Here is a 20,283-nt window from a genome sequence, read left to right as displayed (position 1 = left end):
AGCAATGTCTGTTTATAAATGGTTGGATTTTTTTCCGCCCACAAATCTGCAAACGAAGCCACAAACAACATTTATCTCTTTCCACGACAGTTACGGGACCTTTCCATGCGGCAAACGTTATTGGGATCCACACATATCACAATAAAGGTATGAAGTCAAAAGCGTTTTGGTGCATAGAATACTAGTACGTTAATACCACGAGCATGTAAGGCTTCAGAAACCAAATACACTGTAAGTACTTCCTGTATTTGGGGTTTGAATTTTGTCCGTCTATGCAAGTTTCTGTCTATCAGCGAAGCTATCAAATAAAGAGCAGATGTTCGTAACATCAATCAATGGGTATTACAGACAAGTCTCCACATAGGAACTTTCTTTGTGCATCCTCTCAGTCCAACACGTTACGGGATAAGGCTGAAGTCCGGCCATGTCACAATCATAAAGTAACTGCATCGGTGCATCGATCGTTTTTGATAAAAGTTTGTACTTGTCACTGATTACGCACCACATGGAAAGTATTTCTCCATAGTACAGTTGCCACATTCTAAAATGCGGGAATGCCATTTCATGAAGCGCTCAGACAAATTTGGGCAACGTATTGATGACAGCACTTTGAATTATTAATGACACTGTTATGGTTATTCAAAGGTTAGGAAACGGCGGGGTCAGACATGATATAATGTAATGTAATGGAAAGTTGGGGGAAAACTTCGTTGGTAGCTCCCTTAACTGTTTTTGAATAGTTCAAACTTCATCCCATTATATTACTGTTAATGTTTATTTTTTTAGCAACAGAGGTACATCATTTCTTGCGTTCTACTTGGAAATAAAAATAGGACGCTATTTTACATTCACAGCATAGCACATCAATCTGGCCATTTGATCAAATTGCTTTAATGTACTTTAAAATGTCGGTGTTTATTGTACTGGATAAGTTAAAGAGGTGGTACTTAATTATTGATGAGTTCACCCGCATGGCGTCCGCGTGACCTTCTAGAATCTATATGTTGTTTCAGGCTACATATATGTACAATTTCCCTCGCATTCCACGGCAACGGCAAGGCTGGATTTCCACTGGAATTCACCACTATACTGATGGAATATCACATTCCACTAGCCACGGCTGGAAAGTTCAGTGCGGCACTCAAAGCATATGATGTAACGTGCCAACATCTCTGAGGGCACAGCTATTTCTGTATAAATGATACCTCTTTCACCTCTTTCGTGTTGCGTTTGGTGCGTGAACTTAAGAGCAATACAAAGTGATGATATTCGTCTAGCTCACTGGAAAATCTTCGTGTGGTTCAGGAAAGTAAATCATGAAAGACAACTCTGTTTATCTTCACTGCACACCAAAGTACAGTCGTCTGGCGTCCTTTTCTCTGTTGGTTATGGTAGACAAGAACGGTCCTTCTTTAATGAGGTTAGGCAGGAGGGAAATTCATTGCATTACGACAGAACAGAGAAACATTGGGTTTGGATACCATTGATGTGGTGCTTCAAGTCAGATTATCCTAATCAAGCTGAACAGTCCTATAGTTGTGGCTCAGTCAAGTCATCATTATAACCAAGGTGCTAATGAGCACAACAGGTACATGTACCTGTAAATAATACATGTTTTGTAAAAAATGTGTATAGTACTAGTATACAGTCGATCAGCAATACATTCTCAAGTGCAGCTGTCTTGTAACAGCATCCTTGAGGTTTAGGACGTTTTTGTCTACTTTTAATAATGAATAAGAAAAAGATTGAATGATGTAATCTGCCAGTTTTCACCCGTGGTGTATACCCAGAGGACTCTCTGACTACCGATAAACAACAGGAGAAAATAACTACCGTACACGCACGGTATCATTAGAAAGGTCGGGCGGAAATGATTTTAGGGTCTGTCAGTATGGACATGCGCTATCGTACCTTGCGCTATATTTGGATTCTAGATATGATCTATTTTTCCAGTTGGACGCCCAAATATGACCCCCCCCCCCCCCAGTTATGACTTTATTAATGGCACAGCTGTATCGGCCCCTGGGGAGTGCCATATAAGAGCAGAGGTGCGGTGCGCGTGCGTGATCGCTTTGTTTCCGTGGAACATCATCGCTCAGGCGTTATAATAACCTCGCGGCCTTATTCTCATGACGCTAGTCTCCTTGTTGGCATCATATTGTGTGTACAATGGGCTACTCTCTTCAACGTTTTCTATCTCGTGTGGATGATAACCTGCTCTGTGGGATATGTGCTGCTGTTCTAAAGGACGCCGTAGTGACACCGTGTGGCCACAGCTTTTGTGAGCACTGCCTTGACACATGGTTGAACCAAACAGAGCGGCGGACGTGTCCAGAGTGCCGCTCGGGAATGTTGCCGCACGAAGCCCGCCCAGTCATCGCGCTGAGGAGCCTCATCAGCGGTCTCAGTATCGAGTGCCTGCACCGGGTGCGGGGATGCAGAATGACATTGAAACTGGAGGACGAACAGCGACACCAAGCGGAATGCGGATACAGCCCAGCGCAGTGTAGCACCTGTGGGGACACCATGGACAGGTATAGACTGGCCAACCACGAGCTACAATGTTCCAAAGTCACCGCCGAGAAAGAGGAAAAAGGCGATGCCGACTTTCTTACGAGAAGGAAGAACAGCGCAAGTGGGAGATTCGACCTTGCCCTTTCTGAACTGGCGTGCCGGGTAGCCACATTAGAAGTGCAACTGAAGCAGACGAGACATGAACTTGAGATGTCCCGCGCACGGAACCGCAGACTTGAACGGGAATTGCAGAGGAGAAAGTCTGAACTTGAGGCACAGAAATCAGAGATGCGGGGAACATCAGGGAGATGTGACACACAGCTGACGACTTTTCAGTCGGCGTCGCAGCTGTCCCAGTTCATCTCACGTTACCTTCTGATCAAGCCGCACTACGTCAACAAGGACCACGTTTTCAGGAGTATCAGGGACTACTTTGACCACTACATCGCTGGAGGAGACGGGATGTACCACAACGATGTGCACGCTCTGGTAGCAACGGCATACGCAAGCAACTGGTTCTCTCCTTCCCAAAGACTTTGTATACAGCAATGGCTGCGAACCTTGTCCAGGCGATCTCAGGAAATAACGGGTCATAGGACAAACATGCCTGACATATTACCTTTAACTAGTTAACCAATCACCACTTTAACTTGATTACGATACATGTCAACATAACTGATTAAGTGCATGCATTGATGTTCGTGTACGTGTGGAATTTCTGTGAATTGAAGTTGTCATCGCATGATATATCAGGTGACTGTCATGCGATTACAACCAATAGGTTAGTACCTATTACATCGTCATGTACTTGTGATAAGTTTAAGGGCTCATTTGGTGCGCACAGTAGACAGTAATATCAGCACTGAATCATAAATGACGTAGATTGATGAGTGACTGTAACGTTGAAGGTCAGAGAGACATGTTTCCTTCATGCTAAGTCTCCCTGGACCAAGTGAGTGAAAGGTGCCTTGTACCCATGAATAATTTGTTTAATACTGCTCAACATCGAAGCCTTGGCTCAATTCCCAATGGATGTTTTGGTGTATCAATGTGGACATGCGTTTTAGACTCAACATGAATGCAGTAATATCCGACGGACCCGCAGTATCTCATCATTAAAGTGGGGATGTTCTACTCTCCAAGCAGATGTTAGGCTAGACCTGTTACTTACGTTTTTAGGCGTTTTTATCAGGCTTTCTAGTTTGTACTGTTTTCTTTGTGTCTTGCGGCCCTAGGCGGTACAAAATAGAAAGCCTGATAAAAACGCCTAAAAAAACAGCCGTAGCCTAACCTCTGCTTGGAGAGTGGGAATGTTCTGTTTTGGGTCAGTAATGATGACGTTTCCCAGTCATATGCCATTTGTGGTGCTCTCTTGTGGTTGAACATATGTCTATGCAACTGAAAAGTATAACCAAAACTTTATAATTGTGTACTACAGGGTCATTTTTTGCTCATCTTCATAAGCAGACATGGACATGTAGTTGCACTATAGGTAACATTATATCCATGAACATTTACTATTTTTGTCTTAAAAATGGTGAGGTAATACATCAGAAATTTGTTATCAAATAGTGTCTCATTGTAAGGAGACCAGATGTAGGTAAAACACATTTTCCCAGGCAGAAGCAACTTGAATCCTAGAACTCAATCCTTCAACCAAGCTGAGTTCTAAAACACAGGTTTGACTCTGCATAGGAGAATGGTTAACATGCCATTAAATTACTTCATGAAGAAACTAAAAACAGGACTCAATTGGACAGTTCTTGCACTACCACTTGTATTGTTACTGGCATATATAATACAACAGCTTTGGATCAGTAGTAAGCAAGTAGGACACACACAACATGGCTCCAATATTAAACTGCCAGAAGGTTGGGGTCAGAAAAGCTATATATTCTAAAGCACAAACTTATTTCTGTCAGAAGTGCCCATTACCTTATTCCATGGCGACATAAAATACCTACTTGCCTGTACAGGAGTATTAGTTAACACAACATACCTTTGCTTTGACACAAAAAAGTGCAAGATGATAAGCATTCTATAGTTGGTCCATTTCTCTCAACAGAATTTGGAAGATAAATAGAGCTTACAGTCAACATTTTGTCAAACTTATTTCTCAACGTCAGAATTTTAAGCTTCAAATTCACTGCAAACCAGACGTCACAACTTTACTATGGGTTCCTTTTGTCTTAAAAAATTTGAAACTTCATTAATTCTCAGAGGTAATTGCCTGGCAAGAAATGATATTTTGGCTAATGTTGAGATTCTTATATTAGAGAGATGCTTACAATCTACACACTATCAAGTCGAACACATTACTACATTCCATTCAAACACAAAAGCCTTATAACTGCTATGATTAAAAAACTGGACTACATCAGCCAAAGCACCAACTCTGACATATAACGTTATGTGTGTATCACTACACTACACAGACTGCACAGGGTAAAATGTATATAACAGAAAAAACAAAAACTATGTACAAAGTACTGATCCACACAGGTACAGAGTGATGAAATATTGAGACTGATTTACCGGTAAATCGAGACAGTATCAATGTGTAATTACTACCCAACAGAAGGAAAGTGAGGCCTGTGTTCATAGCCACTTGTTAACAAAACACTGTCTAGGATTGGCTAAAAAGAATACATCATCATTACTGATATTTTCATAGATGTGTACTTTTAGACAAATTTGTGACATTAAAAAAGGATTGTATAGCTATTGGAATATTACGCGACAATCGTAACTGGACTGGCAGACATCAAATGTTTCAACCTGGTGATCATCTATGGAAGGGTCTGGGAACACAAGCATGTACCGTACATTCACTAGTAAAACACTTTATGTTGATATGAAGTAAATCAGGGTCAGCGAAATACACATCATCTACAGTCTACTATAGCAATCAAGTTCCAACTGAAACATACTGCTGGTAATTGTTCCATATATATATAGTGTATTTGTGTAACTAAGATGAATTTGCATTACTAAGGTAATTCAATGTCCTCCAGAATTCATGTACCCCCTATTTACAACATTAACAAATCAATACATTCAAATTTTCCCACAGCATACTGTAATTTTTAGAAAGGCTTAGTAGAATTACCAGTACTAGAAAGTGTATTCCATGTAACCCCATTTGGCAAACTCAATGTACGAAAATGGTCTCCTGTATAGTATAAAACTAGGCATTACCTTCCACCACCATACTTTGTCACAAATGGTGGTCTGCACAAGACAACAGGACAATGTTTTGGGCATGCATGATACAAGACTGCTTATGTATGTGAACCATGTAAAGGACACAAAGTTGTTTCTTGCCAGTAACAACTGCTGAATCAAGAGGAACTGGTCATTGATACATTTACTTTTTGAACGCCTAAAACACATCTATTGATCTGGAAACTATTTGCTAGTAGCTATATGTTCTTGGTAAAAGACCACTGTACTGTAGAGCTTAACTGAAAGTAAGACCATAAATGTCAGTCCTTAAACAGCTTACAATAAATGTTAACCTGACATACTGGTAACCTCACTAACTCTGGTATGTTCCAAAACTTCAAGTTCAAACAATGTGACCACAGGGGGCAGAACTAGAAGCAGATACTGCCAATTATTACAAATGTCAACTATAAATGTTAAGGTGAAACATAAACATGACACAATTGAATGTCCAGCTTCAAATACAATGTACATGCATGGCCACATGCCTATGGGAGTGACGTAAACCTTAGAGCATTGGGTAGTTCCAGATCCTGATCTTACCATATTCAGCTTAAGGTAGGTTACTGGTAAGTAACATTGCCAGTGAAGGTGCCTGGCCAAGGCCTGGCAATGAACTGCTGGGGCTGTGCCTGGGTAGAGACAGCTATGGGGTGAGTGACGGCCACTTGTTCAGTGGTGGACACGACTGTCTGCACAGCCTGGACGGCCTGCTGCACCTGCTGTACTTGTTGCACCTGCTGTACCTGCTGCACCTGTTGTACTTGTTGCACCTGTTGTACCTGCTGCTGTGGAGGGGTGGGGGCAGGGCTGATGGGTTGCTGGATGGTCAGGGCCTGCTGCTGGAAGTGTGTCGGGGACTGGCGGATCTGGCTCACGTCCACCGTCACCGTCCCCTGGGACTGGTCAGCCGTCTGGATGCTGACTGGCACCACCTGGTGATGGACCAACTCACCTGTGGGCTGGAGGACAAAGGGAACATGGAACTTACACTCTAGTACCACATACTGTTCTGCACTAACTATTCACATCAAACCCTTGTTCCATTTTAAGTTTTATCTGACATCCAACCTAATTAAACAAGCTGTTAAAAGCAGTTACTTAACATTTATTCAAATGACATTTTTCTTTGAAACCTTTGCATGGAGACTTGCATGGAGTGTAAGTCACACACTTGACAGTTACAGCTCACAGCGAGAAAAGCGTGCATGTTTCCTACCTGTGTGGTGACGACCCTGTGTGCTGCAATAGTCTGGTACTCTCCAGGCTGTGGCCTGTATTCACTCAGGGTCTGGGACAGCTCACTCATAGCCTGGGTCAGCAGGTCTGCAGCCTAAGGGAACAGAACAGCGCAATCCTTATAGGGCCAATCAGCAGCGTGAATCTCTCTAACAATGCATGTTGTAGATTATAGCAAGTAACTTGATTGAAGAAAGCCCAGCAGGGACATACCTGCATGGTCTCACTGGGGACAGGAATAGCCTGGCCAGTGGTCTCCACAGTGAACCTCTGTACTGTCTGCCGTGCCACGTTGGCATCTTGCGGAGGTGCTTGCACCACCATGTGCTGGGGGATGTGTTCCAGCACAGCTTCCTCACTGGGCTCATTTGGAGGTGCTGCACACAAAACAGATAAAATCAGTGTCATTTTCTGTTATATAGATCACTAGTGTTAATGCAATCATTATTCTCATATGTACAGATGGTCAGTGTTGCAATAAGATCAACAGAGGTGCTGACAACAGTCAATAAGCACTAAGGATATTCTCCATCTTTCCCATGATCAAAGCAACAGTGCAGTTGATTATACACTGTACCTACCATCGTATCTGACGATGACCTTGTAGGTCAGGTCTGCAGCTGCAGCCTCAGCGATGGCCTGCTGAGCTGCCGGGGTGATTGGCACCGTCGGTGCCGGCATGGGGATGGCCGTGCCCACCAGCTCCGCATGCTTCTTACGGATGTGCTGTGTCATCTTGGCCTTGCTGCTGTACTGCTTGGGACAGTGTGGGCAGCACACGGGAGCAGAGGCGATGGTGCCGGCCGTGCCTGTGTGGGTGTTGATGCTGATGTCCTGTGGGTTGCGCCGCAGCTTCCTGATGCTGGGAGGAAGTTCTGCTCCTGGGTGGTTCTTCAGGATGTGGGCCTTGCGCTTGCTGCTGCTTTTGTACACCTGTGATGGGTACAAGTCTCAGGATCAGCTTCCTCTACTGGCACTGCTCACGTTATCAAAGCTGTACAGTTTCAAGATGCCTTGAAAATCAAGTACACGTACATGCAATAGAAATGGTACTACAAAATTCCTGGCATGTCTTCAAGTGTCATTTAGGGAAGCCCCCAGTTGTTAAAGAACATTTTTTTATGGATTTGAACTAGCATAATAAGGATGGGCTTGTCAAAGTATTTAATGAAAGTTACCTTTTCACAGTATTGACAGAAGTAGTCCCTGTTTGGTTTGATGATGGGCAGGGCCAGTTCTGGGATACTCTCTGGTCGTGTCTCGGGATGACGCTTGGCCAGATGGTTGACCAGCATTCCCCTGCGGCGGAACCCTAACATGCAACCGCGACACTTGAAGGTGAAGCTGTTGTAGTCACTGGGAGGAGTCTTGGGCTTGAAGGCCTTGGGCTGCAAAGGGATATATATATCACATCACTGTGTCATTCTAATGGTGTGGGACAGATCCTAGCCTCAAATACAGAGTAAAAATTTTGAAAGTTAAATCCTCACAAAGATTAATTCACAAATGTCTGATTAAATGGCATGTGTTCAGTATGTAACATTACCTTGTTTGGTCTGTTGGCGTTCCTGGCCTCCCTCTCTGGGTTGTGCATGCGGAGCATATGTTCCTTCAGCTTGTCCTTGCGCTTGAACTGCTTGCCACAGTTGGCACACAGGAAGTCCCGGCGGTCCGAGTGCTTCAGCATGTGGAGCTTGAGCTTGTCTGGACGTGGGAAGGCCTTCTCGCACACCTGGCACTGGTACATCTTGTCGGAGTGGAAGCTGCGGATGTGCTTCCGCACCTGCACAAACTCGGGGAATGTCTTGCTGCACGTCGGGCAGGAGTACACGCCATCCACAGCGTGGACAGGAACATGCTCACGCAGGGTTTCTGTGCGATCAAACCCTTCGTTGCAGAAGGGGCAGGCGTAGTACTTCTTTCCACTGTGGGTCTTCATGTGACAGGCGATGGCTGAGTTGTTCAGGAATCGCTTGTTGCAGATCTCACACACGATGGGCCTGTCTTCTTCGTTGACATGTAGCAACAGGTGCTTGTCCAGTTTTTCAGAATCTCTGAAGGCCTGTAGAGAAGGCAATAAAAACATTTTATTCATCAAAAAAATATTCTGTATTCATGACCTATACTTATGTGATCCAACAGACTTTCTGTTCATGTTTTAAAGCTATCTATCCAAACTTTCACAGTCTTAAACATATCTTTCTACTTTTTGCTCAACTGTATTTGAAAAAGAGCAGAGAATTTATAACTTATAAAATATGCCTTGATGGTAAAAGACATAACACAACTATCCTTTAGTTGATAAACTGATACTGTTGCCAAGCAAGTAAAACAAGAATGACAGCTCACCTTCCCACACTGGTCACACTTGTACAGACTGAGGGCCCGCCGTGTCACCATGCCATGAGCACTCTTGGCCTTGCCATGGACAGTGGAGTGGGTGACCAGGTCCCTTTTCTGTGACAGACCATACAGTTTATAAGATTAAGAGATGGTAGCTTAGAATGAGATTAGACTATGTAAATCCTTATACACAAATGATAATTAACCAGTAAAATAAAACAGTTGGCTACATGTTTAACTTATACACAATTGAGGAAACTTCTGGACCTGTACCAGAACTGCCATACCTGTACCTGAAAATTGTTTAGGTACACAGTGTTAGTTGTGAGGCTACATCCATCTCAGTTGCAGATCCTTTGAAATCATATCAAAGATATATGCAGTTTCCACATTGTATCAATTGAGTACAAGAGTCAGTGTCAAAGGTAGAAATGACAAACCTGTTGGAATGACTTTTCACATTCAGGATCAGGGCACTGCATTTCCACCTCTCCCCTCTCCTCATGCCGGCGCATGTGGTACTTCAGGGCCTGCTTACTCCCCAGGCTCTTGTCACAAACATCACAGGGGAAGTTCTTTCCCAGGGCAGACTCCTAATGCAAAAACACAAGCAATATGAGCTATCACCCCCAACACATGCAGACGAGTTGAAATTTGAAATGTTTAACAACTAAAATATTGACTCAGTTTGTTGTGTTATCAGTGCTCTGTTGTGTCATATGGTGGATAGTCTGAAAGTCCCAAGCCTTTTTACTTTCTGGTTTGACCCATTGATGATGTACTGTTGATGTACAAAGACTATTGCTTTTGATTTCAATAATATTCTGGACCATTAGCCTTTGGTATTCCACATCTAAAGTGCTAGTAGCCCATTGGGACAAAGAGCAAAGCAATGGCCACAAACATATCCAAATACACGCACTACAATAACACAGACTGTGAGATCATCTACCTGAAAGAGTGAAGTTCAGTACAAAGCAAAGCACAATAATAATGAAAGAATAAACCTGTTAAAGTCATTAAGATCTACAGACTCAAGTTTTCACTAGGGGAATAGTCAAATAAGGACATGACAGGTATGGTAAAAATACAGTCTGAATTGGTGCCATCTAATCTCAACTGCAATGTCTGTTTTGTCTTCACAATTATCTGGTCTCCAACAATAAACGGAGACAGGTGACATACATCAATAGCTAAATATTGATCTAAGTGCTAGGCTTTATAAGATAGATAACATTCTCATCCTATAATTTCATCAAGTACTGCAATTATTCTATCCATGATTTTTTTTCATAAATTCTTATCATTTCCCTCCGTGCAGACCCCTGGCTTGCTTGTTACACAATAGGACAAAGATTAGAAAAAGTTCAAGTAAATCACACTTATTCTTTTGTATCCAAAAAAATACCTTTAATTGACCTCCACAAGTTCCATCCAAACAATTCAAAAAGACAGCTTCAACTACACCATTGACTGAACACACATACAAGTTTTGCAGCAACATGTCCAAACTCATCTGAAAATGTTAAGCTCTGAAGTCAGAAACCACTGCATAAATGTAATACAACTGTAAAAGAAGCTAAAACTAAAGTGACTGAGATATGTGCATTAGGCCTTTAATTGCTTATAACTAACATTACTCTCCGAATGGGAATATGCTGTAGTAGTGTAACAAGATGTTTACCTTTCAGATTCTAGAAATCAAACTAATTCTCCACAAACAGACAATGCCATTCTTTCTGTCCTAACCTTAGTTGTACGTACGGTGGTGTCCCAACAAAGTATCGTGTAACTAACACTCGCTTTACACTAGGTTTTTCTGAGACGTCTTGGCCAAGACCGTCTCAAGACCGTCTCAGCCAAGACGTCTCAGCCACAGTGTAAAGAGCGATTTGGGGTCTCAAGACCAGATTCCTGCTGTGCGTCTTGAGACCACATCAGATGTGGTCTCAAGACGCTCAGCAGGGGTGTGAAGACGCACAGCAGGAGTGCCAAGACCCATTTTTTACTGTGTAAAGAGAACGGTCTCAGAAAATTCGTCTCAGAGCCTGCTTAGGGCCAACTTTGAGCGGTATTTGTAGGTCAAAGGGTATGTATCATTGAGCCTACCAAGTGCAATCTCTACAGCATTTTGGATCTGTGTTTACTAGGAGGTTGTTTTTCATTGTAAATTTTTTTTATTTATTTTCAACACCTTTTTTTACCTCTTTAAACAGGGACTGTTTTTTTCTGATAGTTGTTGGAGTCCACTACAATCCAACCTTCTATATTTCCCCTGCATTTGTGGAAAAAAACTGCCTACTTTTTACGGAGGAAAGTGTGTGGTTAAATGCAGAGACACAGAATAATGTCTGCAAGCCTGCTCTGCAGGGAGTCCAAGACAGCTTGTTACAGCGCAGGGCTCGAAATACACTTTTCAGTCAACTTGCACCTGTGCAAGTTAAGCCAAAGGTAACTTGGACCAAAAGAAACTTACTTGCACAACCCAAAATAGTGAACTGTTAAACCCTTATCTCCTCTTCTGAAAATTTGCAAATGTACGTGACTAGTAGTAAATGGGGATACATACCGGTAAAGACCACATGTTTGGATATTTGTTTTTCCGTAGCGTATTTTATTTTTGGTTTGAAATTGTATAAACTGTTTCATAAAAACTGTGAATTTAGCCTCAATTAAAGACAATTCAATGTCTACAACTCGATAAGATCCATAGATTTCTTCTGGACTCTTCAAGTGACATCCATCACAGTAACTAGTCTTAAGCATCTCCAGAATGAAGTGGTAGAACAACTCAATACAATACATATAACTGGAAAAAACAGTTGAACATATTTAGTATGCAAATGTAACTCATATGCAAATCAAGGTAAGACGGTAAGACAGCACCTTAGGAATCATTAGCATTGTAGAGATGGATTTGTTTAAAAAAATAGTTTACCTGGATGTCTAACCAAATTTAGAAATAACAAATTTAGGCTTTTTTTTATTCAGTGTTATTTTCTTTTACCTTTCAATGACAGACAATATTCTCGGTGTGTGTAAGCTTTTTCTAATGTCAGGTATTAGAGGACAAAAGTAACTTGCACTGGTGCAAGTTTGGTCTAAACTTACTTGCACCACACCAATTTTACTTGCACAAACTTGCATATGCATGTGGTATTTCGAGCCCTGCAGCATGTGTAAAGCTCTCGTTAAAGGTCTTGGCTGAGATGGTCTTGGCCAAGACGTCTCAGAAAAACCTAGTGTAAAGCGAGTGAAAGACAAGATTTGGGTACATATCCAAGAAGTTTCTGCACCATCTGCAAATGTCTGTTTTGGAAAACCTGTGACAGTTGCAGCTGAATTTCCATGATCATTCAAGAAAGGTGAACAGGGTGGATTGTTAGAACCTACCCGTGGCTGTTCACTTGAGCCATCCTGGCTGTCGTTAGCATCAGTCTTCACAGTGTTCTCATCAACGTCATCCTCATCCTCATCGCTATCCCAGTCGTCTTCACTCTCTAGTTCATCCTCATCTAACTCCTCTGCAGGGTGACTTTGCACATGGAGCCGCAACAGCTCGGCATTCTCAAACACAAGAACACAGTGCCGACAACTCCACTCCCCCTCCTCTGGCTCATCTCTTGCCTCTGACGTGCTCTCGCTTGGTGACTTTCCTTCCAGCAGCTGGTTCACTATCTCCAGACCTTCACCACGGTCCTGGTGCTTCCGCAGGTGACGTGTACGGTTGTAGTCGTGGGAGAACATCTTCTTACAAACCGGACAATTGAACTTCTTCTCTCCTGAATGCATGACCAGATGGCGTTGCAGACTATAGGCACGTAGGAAGACCTGCCGTGAAGGAGGACGTGCGTAATCCTTGTGTTCTCGCACATTAAACACTGACTACATCAGTGGAACCAACTGGTAACTTGTGATAGCTTATCTGCTTCTTTAAACCTTACGTGAAAAGGAGTGCCAAGGTAGAAAAGCATTGCACAGAATTGGCAGAAACCTTTTCATTATGCCTTCTTTTGTATTCCACCTGACCATCTTCTAGTAGCGAAATGGAATAATGAATATCAGTCCTGCTTGTGGCTGTTATCTCATACCATTTATGAAGATACTGCGCAATAACACATTTACAGGAGAGAAATATAGTCCTTGCAAAAAGCTTGGACAAATCTGATATTCACTAAATGATTAAGTGCATTAAGGAAAAGTCAATATCCAAGAAACTTTTGAAAATACTGTTCCTACCAAAATTATTATTCCATATGACTTGCACTGAGAATGGTATAAAATATAAATTCTTAATTAATTATTATTGGTAAAAACCCAAAATTTCCAAAGATAACCACAGTGTTCTAACATGTTTGTCTTGTCTCTTTATGTCGCAACTAACCAAAACAGTGCCTGCAAATGCAATGACATTTTCCTCACACTGTGCTTTTCTAGAATATGCTCTGGATGTGAGGGGAGGGAAAGGAAAGCTGCATAACACTACCTCCTAAAAGTCTGCATGATAAGCTATTTTACAAAAACAACTAAAAATCCGTTTGAAACACAAAAAGCAAAGCAACGTCGCACATGCCTTAACCAGCAGCAAAAACTGCAATTCAACTGACAATCATTTTTCAAGCAAAGACATAGTAGCATTAGATAGCAATGTGCACATTGCACACATCAGAAACAAAAGCAGCCACCAAAAACCATTCTAGTAAGCCACACGAACCCCAAAGACTGAAAAGTAGAATAGCTTAAAGATTGACTAAAGAATGACACCAGCTTGTATTCCAAGAGAAAAAGGACTAATCTGACAAATACATAAATATCTTTATTCTGATGGAGAAGCTCACAGTTCAAAGAGAATGAAGACAGCCTTATTTCAGCTAACATTGTTATGTTTATACACATGTACTAGTAATGAAAACTCGCTGTAGCTAGTGAGCTGAAATGTCAAAATGTTTTTCTGTGAACTATTCATTTTATAATAGGTGCAGAGAAGATGGGTTTATCAGAAAGTTGCAGCATCCCCTATTATAGCTGGCATGACCTTACCAGCAGACACACATACATGTCAAGAGACTGTGTGGCTTTTTTTTCATAAACTAGAATCTTCAAAGGACACTAAAACTCATCAAAATGTACCTCTCTGTTGACACAAGGCCCAGACTAGTTAGAAGGAAAGTATTTTTCTTTTCTGTATCTAATCATATTGTTGGTAGTTATTAGTTTTAGGTTGAAGTAGAATTCCTGAGAACAATACAGGAGCCATTAACTTTTCTTGTATATATATAATCACTTGTGATATTAAGAGGGAAAAGCCTGCAATTCCCCCATCCAAATTAATTTCTTTCTTTTCGCTCCTTTATCCTTTTGCCATAATGTTTTAGGAAATCAATTTGCTGTGGTTGCAAGGGATCTACCAGACTCAAAGATGTCTTTAGATACTGACCTTGTGGCAGGTGTCACACTCCAAGTTGTCCCTGTCCCCGGCTGGTACCTTCCTCCTCCTGCCACGCCGACCTTTCCCCCACCGCCGGCGCCGAACCGTGATCACCTTCTCATGGATGGCCAGGTGACGCTGTAGTTGTTCTGAGGACATGAACTTTCTGGGGCATTCGAAACATGGCCATGTGGCTTCCCTCTCTCGCATTGCTGCAAGAAACATACATATGCACAAGCCATTTATAACACTATTTTGTTCTTCTTATGGTCAAACTTTTCAATTTGAAATTAACTTACGAAAAAAAAATAGTTACAGGAAAGGAAGCTAGCAGCAGCATTCTTGAACTTGAAGTTTGGTAACAACCAAATCAAAGTCACTGACATTTGGTGCTTACCTTCTTTCTCTTCCTCTGTGACCTCATGAACAGATACTCCCATGAAACTGGCATAAGAAGTGGAATACCACACCTGATGAAATAAAGACACCGATCAATATATAGTCTGAGACACAATTACGTACCATAAACATTAAGTTTTGTCACACACATGGACTTAAAAAGCTGTACATCACAGTATGAAATTCAAGACAATACAACACAAAAGGCTGGAAATTATGTTCTGTCCCCTGTGCTCCTACCTTCAGCTCCTGTCTGGGTTCCACTGGCTTGATGGTTGTGTAGAAGATCTCGTTGCCATGCTGGTAGGCAACAAGGTTCTGTTCCATGTGGTTAGCGGCTGGCTTCACAAACATCATCCAGTCACACTCATCCTCGTTGGTCAGGTCGTAGTACAGCTCAGGCTGATCATCTGGCTGTTCTTCGCCCTCTGTTTTGTGCTGTAGCTATCACAAATTTAGGTACATTAATAGGAGGCCTATACTTGTTCACCTGACTATAGCTTAGAAAATTGATAATCTGGCAAGCTCTTGGAAATGTTTGCCTTTTTTACTTTATGTATTGCTTCTATAAATAAGCAATTATCATTTGGCTACCAGTTCTATATTGGTTATGTGGTTATGTGTTTGGGATGTGAACAGAGCTGAACTGTTATAGCGTTAGCCAAAGTGAATGTTTCTCAAAATCATCCTGCTATTACTTCGTGTGAACCTGTAACACTTGTACAAGGTAATCTGTCCACATTGTGTCAAATGTCACAACATAGCAGTGTTTATAAATAAGGAACAAGACCTCACACCACACCTTAAGGAGAAAGGTGCCTTCAGGAATTTCTTCCTTCTTGAGGAGCTTGGCTTCCACTGGTCCAAACTGTGTGCGTTTTGGGAGAGCCCTTTTGGTGAACACACCGTGCTCAGTGGTCTCTCCTGACTTGGCCAGGAACAGCTGGTTTGGCAAACTCGCACGGGCCTTGGACAGGACAGGCTTGCTGGGGATACGCTGCACTGGGCCACCCCCTGCAACATGACAAAACAACCAAACTTCAGCAAAATTCATGGAGCAATCAGTATCATATATGCAAAGCATCACTATTAGAGAATGGGGAAGCTTGGCATTATCTTTAAGTTTCAGGATGGAGGACTCTGCACTGCCTGGTCATCATTCCATGTTCAATGTGCTGTAATCCAAGGACTCTGCACTGCCTGGTCATCATTCCATGTTCAATGTGCTGTAATCCAATGTATTTCTAGTTCTGAAAGTCAACAACACACTGTTGATAGTACTCTTTGTTTTATAGTAATAGTCATCTCATTTTTCATTTAAGAGCACACGTATACACATGCACTTGTTTATTCTACACCAAACAATAAGAAAGGCTTTAAACTTACAAAGATCCTCTGGTTCATCTTCAAAGGGGGTTGTGTCCATGGCTTCTTCATCCACCTCATCCTTCATAGCCACATGCCCCTGCTGACCCCCCTCTCCCAGGTCACCGGCCCCGGGCCCTGCTCGCCACTGGTCTGCAGACACATTCTCCTGAGAAAACAACAACCATTCATAGCACCTTTCTAAACCCTGAATTATCTTTACTTTAGAGCCATTGTTACGAAGTGCCAGGTATCAAGGAGAGTTTGATTAAAGTGTGGTCGCAAGCAAGGCATGTATATACCATAAGTAAATGCAAATGATATTGATTATAGCATTATGGTATAAAACTTATGTGCGAGCACAAAATTGTTTCAATACCTGTTGCTCTTGACCGGCAGTCATGCTGGGGTCGATGGCCACTTCCATGGCTTGCTGCTGTTGCACTACGTGCTGTACTTGTGCTGCAACAGCATCAACAGCTATTGCAATGGTCTGTTGCTGTTCCACCTGCTGTACTTGACCATCAGGAGCAACAGCTAAGGTGATGGTCTGCTGCTGTTGTGTTTTTGCCTCCCCATTCTCCTCCACACCTTCATCGGAGATGTCGCTCACACTGACGGCCGTGACAGTGGCCTGTCCTTGGGCAGCCTGTGTGTTAGTCACATGCGACTCCACAGCCTGCTGAGCCTGATATCAGGGTGGAAAAAGACACCTGTCAGTATGTTCTCAAACGTTTCTACAAGACTTAAAGCATTATATGTGGACAATGAAGTTATTTCCCCACACAGAAACAATTGTGCTATTACTAGTTATCTAGGTCATTTCAACCCAAAGCCAGAGTCTGCAGCTTCAATTAGCCAAGGAAGTACAAAACTCTGGAAAAAGCTGATTTACAAAAAAAGAATACAAGAATCAGCAGATGTTGTCAATTTATATACCTGCTCATATGTGACTCCAGGGGCAAATGAAACAGCAATGGTGGAGCCATCTGCAGTAGTATACTGCTGTGTCTGGCCAGCCTCCATGGTGTGGAGCTGCTGTAGGTACTGGGCCTGTTGTGTCCCAGCTTCCTGGGACTCTTCTGTTACAACCTGCTGCTGCCACACAGTCCCCTCCTGATTCTCCATTGTCAAAAGTCTATGTAACAAATGACAAATAGGGTTAGGTCTACTGTGTGTATCAGAAATATAGCAAACTGAAATAATTTGATGTCTGCCTTTTGCTTATTTGACTCAGTTTAAACTTAGAACTTGCTTCCTATAGATATAATATACTAGTAATAGATTTAAACATATTTCTTTTTTTTTTAGTTTGAACTTTTGACTTAATAACCTACCAAGCATGTATGCACATAAACACCAGTGGTACCCGCTTATACATATTCTGGTTACCTCTCCCAGAAATTCTACAATAGCTTCCTGAAGAATGTTTGCAACATGTGATATTTTGAAAGAGATGATGATAAATTATGCTAATAATGTTCTTTGCATATCAGATTCCATAATGGATAAAGACTTCACTCGGGAAATGATAGATATTTCATATTTGTGAATTATGACATATGCATGACATGTAGAAGTGAACATTTGAAGTCCTATCATGCAAATTAAACGATAACCCACATGGTCTGATATCAGGAGCCCAAAAGCTTGGCTTTACAAGTTTACACGCACGTTGATGCTATATGTTGTTTGCCTTCAGCATTGCATATCAGATTAATTAGTAATACCTGTTAGATATTAAAACCAAAATTGTTTGAGATATCTAATATCACAGCCTGGGTACCATTCTCTGTAGACTAGTGACGGCTGGCTCAATCTTTTTGCTGTCTAACCACAGAGGTCCGGACTTTGTGGCTAGCTAGCAAAAAGATTAGGCCAGTGATCACTTTGCCTGGTTACCAGCCGTAATATAGCTCCAGAGTCTCTTCTCTCCTCTGCGAAGAGGAGAGAAGAGACACGGGAGCTATATTACAGCTGGATACCAGGCGAGCGATCACTATGGAAGATGGCTAAAATCAGTGAAAACATTATGAAATTGATGCTCAAGTTAAGTATGTGACAATTCCTTTGACCTCTTCCTTTTAAAATGGTCAAGTCGTTTTGGTGCACATTTAATGATTTGTGTTGTCTTAACTCCAAGTGCATTTTCCTTGTCCCTGCTGCATTTCACACCATGAATGTTAACTTCTGAAGATCTGATGGCATGGTATCATTTCTTTGTTTGTGAATTTGGCTGTCAAGTGAGCAAGACAACTAATTGAACTAGATGTACATGGATGTTTTTCTCTCTAGGATGTACAAATTCCAGCCTTGGTCTTTTTCCACAGCCTGGAGTATAAACAGTAAATCTGTGTGGTCAATGACATTGTATCCTGTGGTTGAATGCTGGCCCCATAGATCTGGACAAAACTGCTTCAGTTCAGAAACTTTGAACTTCTGCTTTGGAGAGGACAAGAAAATCCAGACACTCTCTAAAACACAAGCGAAGGGCGGAGTACTAGAGCCTTTCTAGCATCTTGTATAGACAAATCAATCCATTTCCTGGGTTCTTTTTTCCTAGCATTGGACAAGACAAATACTGAAATCTGTGTGGTTGTTTTTCCAATGAATCTTTGACAAAATATTTCTTTCTGCACGAATGACCTCTTGCCGGTTTTGGAGGGACAAGAAAATTGGACACCTATAAAGTAAATACATACAAATTAGGTGCACTAGAGCATTTCTGGTCTTAATTCTCGCGACTCTTGGTAAAATGGACGTTTTTTTTCTACAGTACTGCTGTATTAAAGGTCTACTACGCAGTTATTTGCGCTCGCTCAGCCTCACTGTAATTTTGTCTAAGAGTAAGAGACACTGGATTCATGAACTATACATCGGAGTCCCTCTGCAGCCAAACAACCAGTGTCTCTTTCCTGGGTGACCCTGCCCCCCAAGAAAAACCAAAAATGTTCACATCAAGCGAACACCTTTCTGACACAGTGGAATAGTCCCTATGTAGATGAAAGCATTTCCTACTGGCTAGAGGGGGGCGACAATAGACTTCTGCAAAGACATTGGCGCGCAACAAGGCAAAATCGTGCTCACATAGAATTACATATAATGGCCAGTTTAATGTACCAAAATGCGTAAATCGTGCACGTTTGGGATCTAAACAACGCATAGCCGTTTTAACCCTTATATATTTTTGGTCACGACCACGTCAAGCGAGCCAAACCAAGTCTGAACGTCCACAGCGCGGGACACAGGAAAGTGGGAGTGCACATGGGCACGGGTGGGGCGCAGCCCGCCTTTCAGCACGCAATTTTCAAGCATTTCTCCACATAAAATCACATATTGGCGGAAAGAAAGGTCAAAATGTGCACATATGTACAACTAATAGCGATATATGGTGCCAGCTATTACTTACATCGTTTTATCGAGCTCCGAAGTTAGAAGAATAGACCATAACTTACCTGTTTCAAAATGGAGAACGCAGCGTCCGCCAACACCTAATTAACATAAATCACATCTGTATGCTTCATTACTTGTGATTGGACGATCGGCGTCCGTCGCGCCTCTATCGACCGTTCCAATGTAAGTCAGGAAAGTCTAAATCTGTCCTTTCGTTGTAACATATTCATAAAAATCACTCATTTTGCATATAGATTCTTTAGTTTTAATCTGATAGACAGACATTTATCTATATCAATTTTCAAAGAAACACAATATCACTTGATTGAAATATATATTCTTACAACAATCTGAACCAATCACAAAGGACCTTCTAT

At 41.9% G+C, this 20,283-nt stretch overlaps 2 protein-coding genes across 6 annotated transcripts; one reads left to right on the top strand and one right to left on the bottom strand.

The window, feature by feature from the left end:
* Positions 1-2,169: 2,169 nt before the first annotated feature.
* LOC118410280 (E3 ubiquitin-protein ligase PDZRN3-like) lies at positions 2,170-3,147 on the top strand. The gene has a single exon (XM_035811882.1). The coding sequence runs from the start codon at positions 2,170-2,172 to the stop codon at positions 3,145-3,147; it is 978 nt and encodes a 325-aa protein (XP_035667775.1).
* Positions 3,148-4,277: 1,130 nt separating this feature from the next.
* On the bottom strand, positions 4,278-20,115 carry LOC118412010 (PR domain zinc finger protein 10-like). Of its 5 annotated transcripts, none has more exons than XM_035814617.1 (17): positions 19,969-20,115; positions 17,453-17,651; positions 16,893-17,201; positions 16,535-16,682; positions 15,951-16,162; positions 15,389-15,586; positions 15,147-15,219; positions 14,759-14,961; positions 12,715-13,152; positions 9,762-9,914; positions 9,328-9,435; positions 8,525-9,040; positions 8,157-8,366; positions 7,560-7,911; positions 7,192-7,355; positions 6,959-7,072; positions 4,278-6,701 (listed from the first exon to the last, which is right to left on the bottom strand). In XM_035814617.1, exons 2-17 carry the CDS (start codon positions 17,639-17,641, stop codon positions 6,303-6,305), a joined length of 3,786 nt encoding a protein of 1,261 aa, XP_035670510.1. In that variant the 5' UTR covers positions 17,642-17,651; positions 19,969-20,115; the 3' UTR covers positions 4,278-6,302. The 5 variants fall into 5 exon arrangements, with proteins under 5 accessions (XP_035670510.1, XP_035670502.1, XP_035670486.1 ...); XM_035814609.1 differs by having other exon boundaries at positions 15,389-15,592; positions 16,535-16,679; XM_035814593.1 differs by having other exon boundaries at positions 15,389-15,592; positions 19,969-20,114.
* Between the last annotated feature and the right edge of the window lie 168 nt (positions 20,116-20,283).

The sequence above is a fragment of the Branchiostoma floridae genome, chromosome 1 (assembly GCF_000003815.2).
Source record: "Branchiostoma floridae strain S238N-H82 chromosome 1, Bfl_VNyyK, whole genome shotgun sequence".
Taxonomy (NCBI): Eukaryota; Metazoa; Chordata; class Leptocardii; order Amphioxiformes; family Branchiostomatidae; genus Branchiostoma; species Branchiostoma floridae.
The sequence above is the reverse complement of the archived record's forward strand: the minus strand, read 5'-3'. Positions and strand labels throughout refer to the sequence as shown.

Bases quoted from the DNA above. Each gene is read 5' to 3' on its own strand.
- LOC118410280 (XM_035811882.1), top strand. From the start codon at position 2,170: ATGGGCTACTCTCTTCAACGTTTTCTATCTCGTGTGGATGATAACCTG.
- LOC118412010 (XM_035814593.1), bottom strand. From the start codon at position 17,641: ATGGAGAATCAGGAGGGGACTGTGTGGCAGCAGCAGGTTGTAACAGAA. The intron at 9,436-9,761 runs GTTTGTCATTTC...GGTCTGTCACAG, and splicing joins GTGAAAAGTCATTCCAACAG to AAAAGGGACCTGGTCACCCA. The intron at 7,912-8,156 runs GTAACTTTCATT...TACCCATCACAG, and splicing joins TCTGTCAATACTGTGAAAAG to GTGTACAAAAGCAGCAGCAA.